Source organism: Nanorana parkeri, unplaced genomic scaffold, assembly GCF_000935625.1.
Source record: "Nanorana parkeri isolate BGI_ZX_2015 unplaced genomic scaffold, ASM93562v1 scaffold546, whole genome shotgun sequence".
Lineage (NCBI taxonomy): Eukaryota > Metazoa > Chordata > Amphibia > Anura > Dicroglossidae > Nanorana > Nanorana parkeri.
The window spans coordinates 926,413-939,071 of record NW_017306814.1 but is presented as its reverse complement, the minus strand read 5'-3'; the positions used below and the strand labels follow the sequence as shown (position 1 = coordinate 939,071).

Sequence of the window (12,659 nt, the reverse complement as noted above, 5' to 3'; positions counted from 1 at the left end):
AGTTTAGTTTTTATACAGTGTGTTTGGCTTGGCCTTAGCTGATTACCAAATGTTCATGAACTTCATGTACTGCTACACAACAAATTAAAAAAGAAAAGCACATGAATATTACAATATAAGTATTTAATGGACGTCATTGACTGAGCCAGCAAACAATAGCAACCCCCAGTGACTGTGCTTTGCAGGAAATAGTATTTCTATAGGTTTTCAGAAAGAGTTGTTGATCAAAGGGTTGATTCATGTAGCTGCTGTTGTATAGCCGAACCTTCTGTCGTCTGTTGTAAAATGTGAATAATTACCCATTGCCCCTATGGTCACGTGGATCAGTTCCACCTTTGTTTATGACTTTTACAGCTGAGTTTAATCATTTTACAATCATCCTGCAAATAACTAGAATGACTATATCACTACACCATCAACATATAGTTCTGATCAATATCTGCTACTACAGTTTATTGTGGCACCTTGAGGGTGGACGTTTGACAAACACTGGAGAATTTATAGTCCGAATAAAGATAAAATCATTAAAAATACAATTACTTTAAAAAAAGTACCTAAAATTTAAAACTATCAAAAGAGAACTACAACATGTATTAATAGATAGGTCATGGGACATTCTGCTTATTTATGATCCACAATTGTTTTACTATTAAGGGGACAACTTAAAAAATTGACCTAACCTGTTACTTTGTATCCTGATAACCAGGCTGCTACTGCTGTTGTGTGATCTGATGCAAATAGCACACACCCAAATTCAACAATAGTAATTAGTATAGCAGATGGGAACTGGAGTCTAAAATGTTGATAAAAGAACTCTGGCATTCATGTTTAAAACAAAGGACACTGAGTGCTCATACTGGATATCATGTAAGTTTACTGAAGATTGTTCTATTGCCTGAAGTTCTCCTTAAGCTAAGCAATAACCCTTCACTTCTTTATAAAGAAAAGTTTCACAAAGCCAGTGTGATAGTGTATTAGACTTTCTCCAGATGTAAAACATATGACATCTTCACCCCTGATATTACAAAGTCTCTGCAGACTAGACTTCTAACAAGTAACACATCATATCCATGGATAAAGCACCAACATTTCTGGCACGGTAGTCATATGCTTTCCTGAAATGAAAAAAGCAGGAAGAAATTATAAGTGGCTAAAGTCAATATAAAATACAGTAGTAGAGAAATAATGAAAAGGCAGGAACCCTTTCATGTTTTAACAATCTCTGACTACACCATTTTCCAACAGGATCCAAGCATTCATATTGATTCAAATGCACCTGAGTGATAAAGCCAGGCTTCAGACAAAAAGCTCACTATACAGTTGAATCGTAGCTGTTACCATACATGGTAGCTGTTTTACATGAAAAATCATTTATGTTTCTGTCCATCCAGTCCTGAGATTTAAACAGTCTGCCAGACACCACAGATAGGTGGGTGAGGCATCCCTAGCACTGGGCACCCGCATCTTCTGTTGGGTGCCCAAGGTCCTCGACATTGTAACCACCTGCCTCTCTGAAGCTTCCCTAACTACTTCTTGGGTCTTAAAGTGACATTTAGGGATGTCCCAATACAAAAATTTGTATCGGGACCGAAACAGGCAATTTTGACAAGTACCTGTACATGTCAAAATGCCCTGATACATAGCGCCGAAGCTTGCGCTATATTTTTTTCCTTTACCTGCCGCGCCGAGCGTCGCGTAACTGCTGCTCTGGTGGGCGCGCTCCAGGTGGGGTACTAATTTAGGTGGCCGGTCCTCTGGGCAGTCGCCGGCCACCTAAATTAGGACCCCACCTGGAGCGCCGCCCATTGGAGCAGTGACATGATGCTCCTCTTCAGCTCAGCGCCGCCGACGTCCTCACATGTGAGGAAAATCGTTCGGCACATCGTGAGGCACCATGATCGAGGCAACAGTAAGTGAGATGGGGCCTGGGCTTAGTGTTTTGTGTGAACAACAAGAATCTATTGCTGCAGTGTATTCTATATGTACTGCACATGTACAGTACATATTCGCAATACACTGCAGCAATAGATTCACAATTCTAAACTGCTAATCTGAATGGATTAAATGATCCATAATACATAATATGTACATAACATGTAGTTGTACTACAGATCATTTAATCTATTCAGATTAGCAGGTCGGAATTGTAAATCTATTGCTGCAGTGCATTCTATATGTAGTACATATATACAGTACATATAGAATACTCTGCAGTAATAAATAGATTTACAATTCTGCACTGCTAACATGAATAGGTTAAATGTTCCATAGTACAACTATTATGTACTATGGATCATTTAACCTATTCATGTTAGCAGGAGATCATTGTGAATCTATTGCTGCAGTGTATTCTATATGTAGTACATAGTACATGTACATATTCCCAATACACTGCAGCAATAGATTTACAATGATCCCCTGCTAACATGAACAGGTTAAATGATCCGTAGTACAACTACATGTTATGTACATATTATGTACTATGGATCATGATTTAACCTATTCATGTTAGCAGGGGATAATTGTAACTCTATTAATGCAGTGTACTGGACGTGTGTGCTGTATATGTACTATGGGTCATGATTTAACCTATTCATGTTAGCAGGGTAGAATTGTGAGCGCCTCCCACAAGCTGAGCACCGAGACGCGATGCAGCGATCCTGCTCAGTGCCGACTACGAGAGGCACCGTGTGAGGCAACAGGGATCGGAGTGAAACTGTGAGTGACGGAAGCTGGGACGGGGCTGGCTGTAAATCTATTGCTATAGTGTACTGGACGTGTGTACTGTATATGTACTACATATATACAGCACACACCTCCACTACATTGCAGCAATAGAACCTGGCAGGCTACTCGCTGCTGTTCGGCTTATTCTCATAGCTACGGAGCACCGGCTGATCCTTCGGCTAGCTTTGTGAATAACCCCCTTAGCACCAGGTAGCATGTGGAGTCAGCTGAAAAAAAACAATACATTCAAGAGACTGTTGGCATCCTCTAAGTGGCAGTACCCACCACTTTCCTTACACTCTCAGCAGCTGAATGAAGTAGTGGGGGTGCACTAGGAAGGTGTGGGTCTGATACAGTGCGGTCTGATGTGGTATGCTAACGGTTGTCATCTTGCATGTTGACATGCATTACGTTAAGGGCTTCTAACACATCACTATAGACCACAAATTGTGCCTGGACTATTTTATTCAAGGGAGTACACCACAATGGGTTAGCTAAGTGCACTGGGGTGCCATATAAACTGAAGTACGTGGATTGATGTGTGTTCCAGTAACCAGAATTAAATCACATTCATGCATGTATGTGTGAAGCTGGCTTGAATGCAATGGAGGTGGTTGGTACAAACAGGCCTCATATATTATCAGGGTTTTTCACAAAAGGGTGAAGCGTTTGGAGAAGGCAGGAGAAGTGACCAATCTAGGCCAAAATAGCTGATTTGAAAAAATTCACCAATTTAGCTCACTTTCCAGTTCAGCTATGTTGTCCTAGATTGTTCACTTCTCCTGCCTTCTCCAAACTCTTCACCCTTTTGTTAATAACCCTGTTTGTGTCTAACAAAAAAAATCATCTGTGTTTTCCCTCAACCATCCAAGAAAAGTTTAAACAGGAAAAGGATAAACTGACTGGCTCTGAAAAGATCAGCAAGAGCCATGGCAACCAATATTTGTAAGGGCGTCAGATGTAAAAAAACAATAAATATGGGTCTTTGAGAAAAGGATACTTACAAGTATCTGCCCCAGTTTACTGGAAGGCTGCTCGAATAATCCTGTCACTAAGAGGCTGAGTGGGTCTAAAGTTATCAGCCAGTATTCCATCACTTTCATCTTCCAGATCTGCCCCCTTTACATGCATTCTTAGTCTCCTGAATTCTTCAATCTGTAAAAGGAAAATTGGATTACATTAAATATAGACTGTTCTAAAACCAAAAATTTTATTTCTATATATGTTTAAGGTTTCTTGTATTCCCACTTAACATCTAGGAGTCTATTGATAAACAATTTAGCAGAGCCATTCGCCCCTACGCATCTCACATGATCATTCGTTCTGTATAAATTAAGGCAAAAAAACGAGCATAGTATATTTTCTTTTTAAGTTGAATGTAATGTAACAGCTCATTATGGCCACTAGATGATGCTGAGGAGCATTGGAAATAAGTATTTATTGTCTATTCTCCCTTTCCCCATCTAATGGCCATAATGAGCTGTTACATTACATTCAACCTGAAAAAAATATGGATGTTCAGATACCAAGTACTTTACTCGCTAAAATTACAAGTACATGTACAGATACTTTTCCAGCTCCAGGACTAGACTAGAGAAAAATTCAAGCGTTAGGATGTAGCTGTCATTTTTAAGGATCATACAGGGCTCATGGGATTTGTACATCTCTGTTTTAATGTATGATTTTTTAAATAAATATATATATAGAATGTACCGATACAATTTTTTCAAGTAAAAGTACTGATACATTTTTGTTTACTGCCATGTAACAGTTCAGACTAATGATTTCAGGACAGTGGTGGAGCGCCAGAGCTAGGTCCCAGCTGCAACCGCTGCAAACCTGGTAGTTCTAATGAAAATGCCAAGTATCGGCACTGGTATCTGAACATCCCGACTAAAAACCTTCATTTTTGCCTCTATTCTCACATAATGAACATTCACAGAGATTTGCAGGGCAATGTTCAGTCCTCCATGTAAATAATATTGTGTAATTTTTATAAGTTTGAAAGTGAACATAAAGGAGCGAGTGCTTAGAAAAAGTAAAACAGTGCATCCTATGTTTATTTTACATTTACCCTTCCATTTCAACAAATCTATGTTTGCACATACCAGCTAAACTGTATATATTTTATTACAAAGCAAAGTTCATAGTTCAAAGTGCCAGCTATAAGTGTAAACAGTGATATTACATCTACAATACAAAGTGCAATATAAGATGGAATTATATTAGGAAAAAATGTTTCACCAACACCTTTGTTTAGAAACGGTAGCTATACATTACAGATGTACTGAAAGAACATATTTGAATGATAAGTGTAATTCTCAGTGCCTCCTACCTCCCATTTTATGCTCATCCCATATAGGTATACAAATCTTACATGAGATGCAGGCATATGATTAACATTAGACATGTGCACTGCCAAAAAATTTGTTTAGTTTCGTTTCGTTTTAAATTCGGATTTGTGTTATTTCGTTTTTCAGGATTCGGGTGTGAAAGTCAATTCGGATTCGGACGAAATTCGGTAGCGTTAGTACGAACGTTCGTTTCGTTTTCTGTTCTTATTCGTATCTTATTCGTATCTTATTTGTTCGTTTGCAGCAAAAGTGACATTTGAGGGGGGAAAAATATTTTTCTCCTTCTCTAATGTCACTTTGCTCCAACGAACGAAACGAATAAGAACAGAAAACGAAACGAACGTTCGTACTAACGCTACCGAATTTCGGAAATGGAAATTCGGATTACATGTCTGTAATTCGGAATTCGGATACATCCGAATATCCGAATTTCCGAAAATTCGTCCGAATTTCGATTCGGAACTAAACGAATCGCACATGTCTAGTTAACATGTCCAGGGACAAGTAGGAGTTGATTTACTGAATAAAGGTAAATAGGCACAGTACAGTTTACAAGTGAATTTGCATTTTACAAATAACTTTTTCCTTAGCTTAGGGAGTTATTCACACAGCTGCCTGTGTGTAACCCCCTAAGCTAAGCAAAAAGTTACCGACCCGAAGTGAAGTGAGCCGAATGCTGTTCAGCTGTTCACTTCAGGCTTGCACAGCTGATTTCAGCTGTATATCGGCTGAAATCAGCCGTACATCGGTTTGCTTTGGCTAACTTCGGGTCAGCCGAACATGCTCAGAACGTTCGGCCGACCCGAAGTGCAGAAGTGGTTCCACTCAGCCAATCCAACATCTGGATCGGCTGAGCCGAACCTCCGGCAGGCTACTCGCTGCTGTTCAGCTTATTCTCATAGCTACGGAGCACCGACTGATCCTTCGGCTAGCTTTGTGAATAACCCCCTTAGCACCAGGTAGTGTATATGGTGAAAATTCACTTTGCAAAGAATACCCAATCAAGTGCAGGGAAAATTAAAAAAAACAGTATTTTTGCTTGCACATGTTTAGATGATAAAAGGTCAGCAGCGTTTCACTTCATTCACTAAGCTAAAGGAAAATTCCCCTGCAAAATGAACAGCTAAATCAACCCCACAGAGTTTATGAGCTTTGGCATCCCCAAGCTTGTGTTGCCTGTACTTTGAGACCTCAGCATGCTTTGGGAGCTGCCATACTGGGTAATGGATATTCCAGGTGTACAAGGCTAATATGAGCTTTGACCTCTAAGGCAGCACCTAGTGCACCCAGTGTGGGGGCTTTGGGCCCTGGCAGTTCTTAACTGGATTTATACCTTAAACAACTTTGGCGCAATTGTGAATGAATACGCTCTTTGGGACAAACCCACCTCTCGACACTTAAAACAGAATGACACACACATACATGTAAAGTCCCTAAAATGTAACATCTAATTATAAGTAGAGATACAGTATGTATCATTTCAAGGGACACCTTTTTGCTCTGCGTCCAGCAAGACATGTAAAGTGAGAATGTACTTTAATTAGGGATGTGGAATTCATTTAAAATGGGTGTAGTTCTACAAGAGGTATTTGGTTAACCTGCTGTACAATTTAATTTTAAAATACTGTATGTGCAGGAAGATTTACCATAATAAGGATAGAAATATAGCCAAGAAGGTTTTGTTTATTAGTAAAATTGTCCATGTATTTATTTAGCCAGCTACAACATTTAAGCTGGCCAAACACAACTCAAATTTTAGCTGATTCCTGCTGAATTTGCCACAATTTTAACCATGGGTGGCCCTGCAGGTGATACCCAGCTTGACAAAAGTTGGATTTCATAATAAAATGAGAGGGTGGAAGATTGTCGGTGAAACAGTAACTGCCTCCAATCAGATGCAGTCACTGTTTAGGTATTCATATACTGCAACTCCTGTTCTGGCTGCTGATTTTTTTAGGTGGCAAAAATTCTGTGCACTAAAACTAAACACTGTGGTGAATTCTGGATCATGTAGAGCAAAGGTGGAAATCTTTTAAATCATTTGCATGTATGAAATGGGGAATTCTATACTGACCATCAATGTAAGGGGGAATTCCACACTGACCACCAATTTAAGGAGGGATTCTACACTGACCACCAATGTAAGGAGGGATTCTACACTGACCACCATCGTAAGGAGGGATTTCACACTGACCACACATGTAAGGAGGGATTCCACACTGACCACCAATGTAAGGGGGAATTCCACACTGACCACCATTGTAAGGGGGAATTCCACACTGACCACCATTGCAAGGGGGAATTCCACACTGACCACCAATGTAAGGGGGAATTCCACACTGACCACCAATGTAAGGGGGAATTCCACACTGACTACCAATGTAAGGGGGAATTCCACACTGACTACCAATGTAAGGGGGAATTCCACACTGACCACCAATGTAAGGAGGGATTCTACACTGACCACCATTGTAAGGAGGGATTCCACACTGACCCCCAATGTAAGGAGGGATTCTACCCTGACCACTATTGTAAGGAGGGATTCCACACTGACCACCAATGTAAGGAGAGATTCCACAGTAAGCTAAGCAAAAAGTTACCGACCCGAAGTGAAGTGAGCCGAATGCTGTTCGGCTGTTCCCTTCAGGCTTGCACAGCTGATTTCAGCTGTATATCGGCTGAAATCAGCCGTACATCGGCTTGCTTTGGCTAACTTCGGGTCAGCCGAACATGTTCAGAACGTTCGGCCGACCCGAAGTGCAGAAGTGGTTCCACTCAGCCAATCCAACATCTGGATCGGCTGAGCCGAACCTCCGGCAGGCTACTCGCTGCTGTTCAGCTTATTCTCATAGCTACGGAGCACCGACTGATCCTTCGGCTAGCTTTGTAAGGGGGAATTCCACACTGACTACCAATGTAAGGGGGAATTCCACACTGACCACCAATGTAAGGGGGAATTCCACACTGACCACCAATGTAAGGAGGGATTCTACACTGACCACCATTGTAAGGAGGGATTCCACACTGACCACCAATGTAAGGAGGGATTCTACCCTGAGCACTATTGTAAGGAGGGATTCCACACTGACCACCTATGTAAGGAGAGATTCCACACTGACCACCAATGTAAGGAGGGATTCCACACTGACCACAAATGTAAGGAGAGATTCTACACTGACCACCATTGTAAGGAGGGATTCCACACTGACCACCAATGTAAGGAGGGATTCTACACTGACCACAAATGTAAGGAGGGATTCCACACTGACCACCAATGTAAGGAGGGATTCTACACTGACCACAAATGTAAGGAGGGATTCCACACTGACCACCAATGTAAGGAGGGATTCCACACTGACCACCAATGTAAGAGGGGTTTCTACAATGACCACCAATGTAAGAGGAGTTTCTACAATAAAGGAAACAGAAAAAAACAGTGTGACTCTGTAGTATAGAAGACTGTAATGAGTGAAAATGTTAAAACAGGTACTCACAAGCTGCCGATGTTAAAATAAACCCTGTAATGTGCAGAGGTGAATCTGCACTGAATGGACATCAGATGTCAGCCACGCCAGGTCCTTCAATAAAATCAATCCCCCTTCTGCTAACATGACAGCCATGGTTAACGCATTTCCGGGGACGATTCCCCCTTCGTCAGAACCTAGCAGTTCCCACCAACAAGTTCATATAAGATTCAAAAATTGGCCAATCAGAAACTGGCTGGAGTGTGACACACAGAGTGATCATCCAATAGGCTCCGTTTGTGAGATCTCTTCTTATGCTATAGGAACCGCCTGTGTCCTCCCTTATACCTAAATAGATGGTAGGCTCTTCTACCTACTGTATCCTGCCTTATATCCTACGGCTAGCTACAGCCGCCTGAGCCATTTGGTTCAGTAGAAAGGCTGCTGTACGGGCTATTCAATATAGCACGTACAGCTCCCAAAGCTGGCCGAGCGGCTCAGCCGAGGCGAAGGCATATTCTCCGGCCGGACTGAGCCGCAGTGAAACCCGAAGTGGGTCGAAAACCTTGCAACTGACAGCAGGGCAGAGCCAGCCGAAGCAAGCCGATGTACGGCTGATTTCAGCGTTCGGCTCACTTCACTTCGGTTCGGTTATTCACTCGGCTGCCTTCGGCAGCTTTGTGAATAACCCTCATGAATTTATTAGTGCCACAGTTAGACAAAAAGCCTTAAGGCTTCAGTGCTTAGAAAGTCAGGGGACCACTATGGTGGGTCTCCTGGACTAGTGGACCTGATGCAGCTGCTCTTTCTGCTCTTATTGTTAAAGCTGACTTGCCTGTATGTTTAGGGTCTGACTCACTCAGGGGAATTCATAAAGACTGGTGCTATGTTTTAGCAAGAACAGTTTTCTTTGGACAAATAGATATTCGTACGAATTTCGGTAAATTTGAACATTCGAATGTATCAGAATTTCCAAATTCTAAAGGTTCTGAATGTGAACGAATCCGAATGTTTGTTTAATGAAAATTCATGTCTGTCCAAATTTTGTTCAAAACTGGCCAATCACATGTGTTTTCTTTGGCTGTTGGGAGTTGCATTACAGGCACTGTCATGTGACTTCGTTCCGAAACAAAAAAAACAGTGGTAGTTGCAAATTTTTATTATATGACATTAGCGCAACCTATTATCAAACCCAAAAATGTTGTGAAAAATGCACTTAAGTTACATTTATTGCCCCAACCCCCCTTTTTTTTAAAAATATAAAAGATGAGGTTACGAGTAAATAGATACCCTACAGGCCCAGGTTAAAAATTGTGTGCGTCTGTGAAACTGCAACAAAATTCAGTACCCCAAAAAGTCCAAACACGACGCCTTAAAAGCCCCTGACTGGTCTAGACTGGTCATCAGTCTAAAGATACGCATAAATATTGGCCCTAGAATAATTTATCTCACTCTGGCATGCGTGGCGATACCCAACATGTATAGCGCAATTGTTGTTTTCGTATGCAGGCTCACCCAGCGTGTGTTTACGTTATGACGTGGGTGCTCGTGGGGGCGGGGGAATTTTTTTAATGATTTTTACATTTATTTTATTTAATATTATTTTTAAAACTGTTTTTTTTTAAACTTTACTTTAATTGCTATTACATAGGGGGGGCTTACAATCCAGCCATGTGATAGCATATTGGTGGTGACAGGTCCTCTTTAAGGTGATACTGGGGGTCCAAAAGACCCCTAGTATCACCTTTACACTCTAAATAGGCTATTGAAGTGCAGATCGCACTTCAATAGCTTATTGCTGGGCTTCAGGTGCCCAGCAATGACAGCTCTGGGACCGGAAGTGATGCAATACGCATCGCTCCCGGTCCCATAGAACAGGGAGGAGAACAGGTTCCCCGCTCTCCTTCCCAGCTTCCTGCTGACACCCAAGATGCCGATCTAGGGCTCGTAGGAGGAGCAGCGGAGCCCAATAAACACGGCAGGGGTGTCGGGTAGGGAGGCGGCCATTTTACCGGATTGTAGAAGCAATCTGGCGGCAGCTGAACCACCAGAATCGCTTCTACTGTAAAGCCAGCTGCCGGCTCTACAAATATGAACAGACTAAGCCACCAGGAGTCTGTTTAACCCCCTAAGGACCCATGATAGAAATATCCCGTCATGTGTCGTGAAGGGGTTAAGGCCCCTTTCACACAGAATGATCAGGAGAGGATTCATGCATTGAAAATCCATGTCCATCCAGTTTTTTCCATCTTGTGATGAAGGAAGAAACTGTGGTAGCCCCACTGCAAGGGTTAATATTAGATCTTTGCACCACTAGCGGGATGTCATTTTAAAAGGTACTGTACCAAATTAAAAAAAGTCCTATTGACAGTTTCGGTAGCTTTACTGACACTGATAGATTCAGATAGTTCATAATGGTACCACTTAAGAACCTCTCTCTATTGCTGCAACATGCTGAAAAATAATTACTTCCAGTTTACAGATTTAAAAAATGGCGTTTTTTAAGACCAATTCTGATTTGGCCTACAGCGAGTTGCCAGTGCTCAGTGTAGGTCATGTATGTATGGGAAGCTGTCATGAATCTGTCAACTTCCTGCTGAGGGTTCATTGAGGGTTTATTGGTTGCTAAAACACTGCTGGCTGACAGAATCCTTAACAACCAGTAATGCTGACAGTGGGACGGGCCTGATGGGGATGCCAAGGGACTAGTTCCCCAGCAGGTTCTCTCTGCTAGTAATTGACAGCAGGTAGTAGTTAGATTCCATAGCAGGCTGTCTATTGGCTATAGAATTCACCCACTGCCTTCTGTTAATCACCAGGGAAGCAGACTTGATGGGGAACTAGTTCGTTGGCTTCTCCATCAGGGTCTGCCTACCCCTAGTAAATATTCTTGGTTACTTCACTGCTGTGTTGCAGTTGAATTAGCCTTTGGAAGTGGTGGACTGCACTGAGGATGAAGTATCTGGTATGGACACTCCGGCTTCAGTGCGCCTCCGCACTTATTCATGTGAATGCACAACTATATAAATTACAGGGAATGTCTTTTTTACTGTCTGAGACACAAGTCCACTCTTAGCTGTGCCGATGTGACTAATAGATCCTCCCAGGCTTACTGCTATCTTCATATATTCTAGGCAGGGTTTTCTAATAATATTACTCAAGGAGCAGGTTGGTGTGCAGTCAGAGCAAAGAAAACATGCTAGAAGAGACAGAAGATAAACTGTGTCAACAGGTCAGCAGACTCGCACACCAATTGTTTAGGCAATGTGACCAGCAGGGGGTATCTATCACAGCATTTATTTTTCTCATACTGAGCTGAAACATGTATTTTTATGTTTGTATTAAGTTAAAGGAAAACCTAAAGGCTTTTGGAAAGCTACAATAACTATGGCCATCACACGTCCTGCAAGTAAACAGTCTCTACATTTTTTACAAAATGTCCTTGACACATACTGGTTGTTTTGCAAACGTGACATGAAAGACACACTGTTTTCTTATCACTGGTAATTTTCTTCTATATTTATCAATTCTAAATCCTTTGAAGACTGTAGGGGTGTGTTATCACTGCGGTTGTGTCAGGTTTGTGATTTTAACATCAAACACAGTGACATTTCCCTGTGATCTAAGAGAATTTGTAATGTCCGCATAAAGTTTGCTCCTACAAACAATTATTGTAGTACATCGTTAAACCGCTCTTCAACTGTCATATATAGCGCTGATTATGACAGATGACAACTGGTACACCATATAGATAGACCATTTCTACCAACTGATCAATCTATCTATTTATCTGCTTAACAATGTCGATGCCATGTTATCTCTAACTAAAAGAAAACGTGCTTCTAAATATACATAATATCATGTTTTTTGCACTTGGAATAGTATGTTTATTATAAGCTGCAGCAGTACCCAGTCTAACAGTAATAAATGAGTTAAAGTATTTGTCAGCAGGTTAATAAATGAGTTAAATTGTTTGTCAGCAGGTTTTATAGACAAGAACTGAAAGAATAAGGATGCTGCCTTCCTACATGCCCTAAATTTTGTTGAGCATTAGATTTTCTGGAAAACATGCAAACCCTGAAAAACAATTATATATATATAGATATATAGAGAT

At 41.3% G+C, this 12,659-nt stretch overlaps 1 protein-coding gene across 1 annotated transcript in view; it reads right to left on the bottom strand.

The window, feature by feature from the left end:
• Positions 1–688: 688 nt before the first annotated feature.
• The window catches only part of CA8 (carbonic anhydrase 8), a 60,902-nt gene continuing 48,931 nt past the window's right edge, over positions 689–12,659 (bottom strand). The window contains exons 8-9 of the mRNA XM_018561814.1: positions 3,732–3,882; positions 689–1,115 (exon numbers count right to left, since the gene is read on the bottom strand). Of these exons, the coding sequence (XP_018417316.1) occupies positions 3,748–3,882 (135 nt within the window). The 3' untranslated portion in view covers positions 689–1,115; positions 3,732–3,747. The remainder of the gene's footprint in view (positions 1,116–3,731; positions 3,883–12,659) is intronic.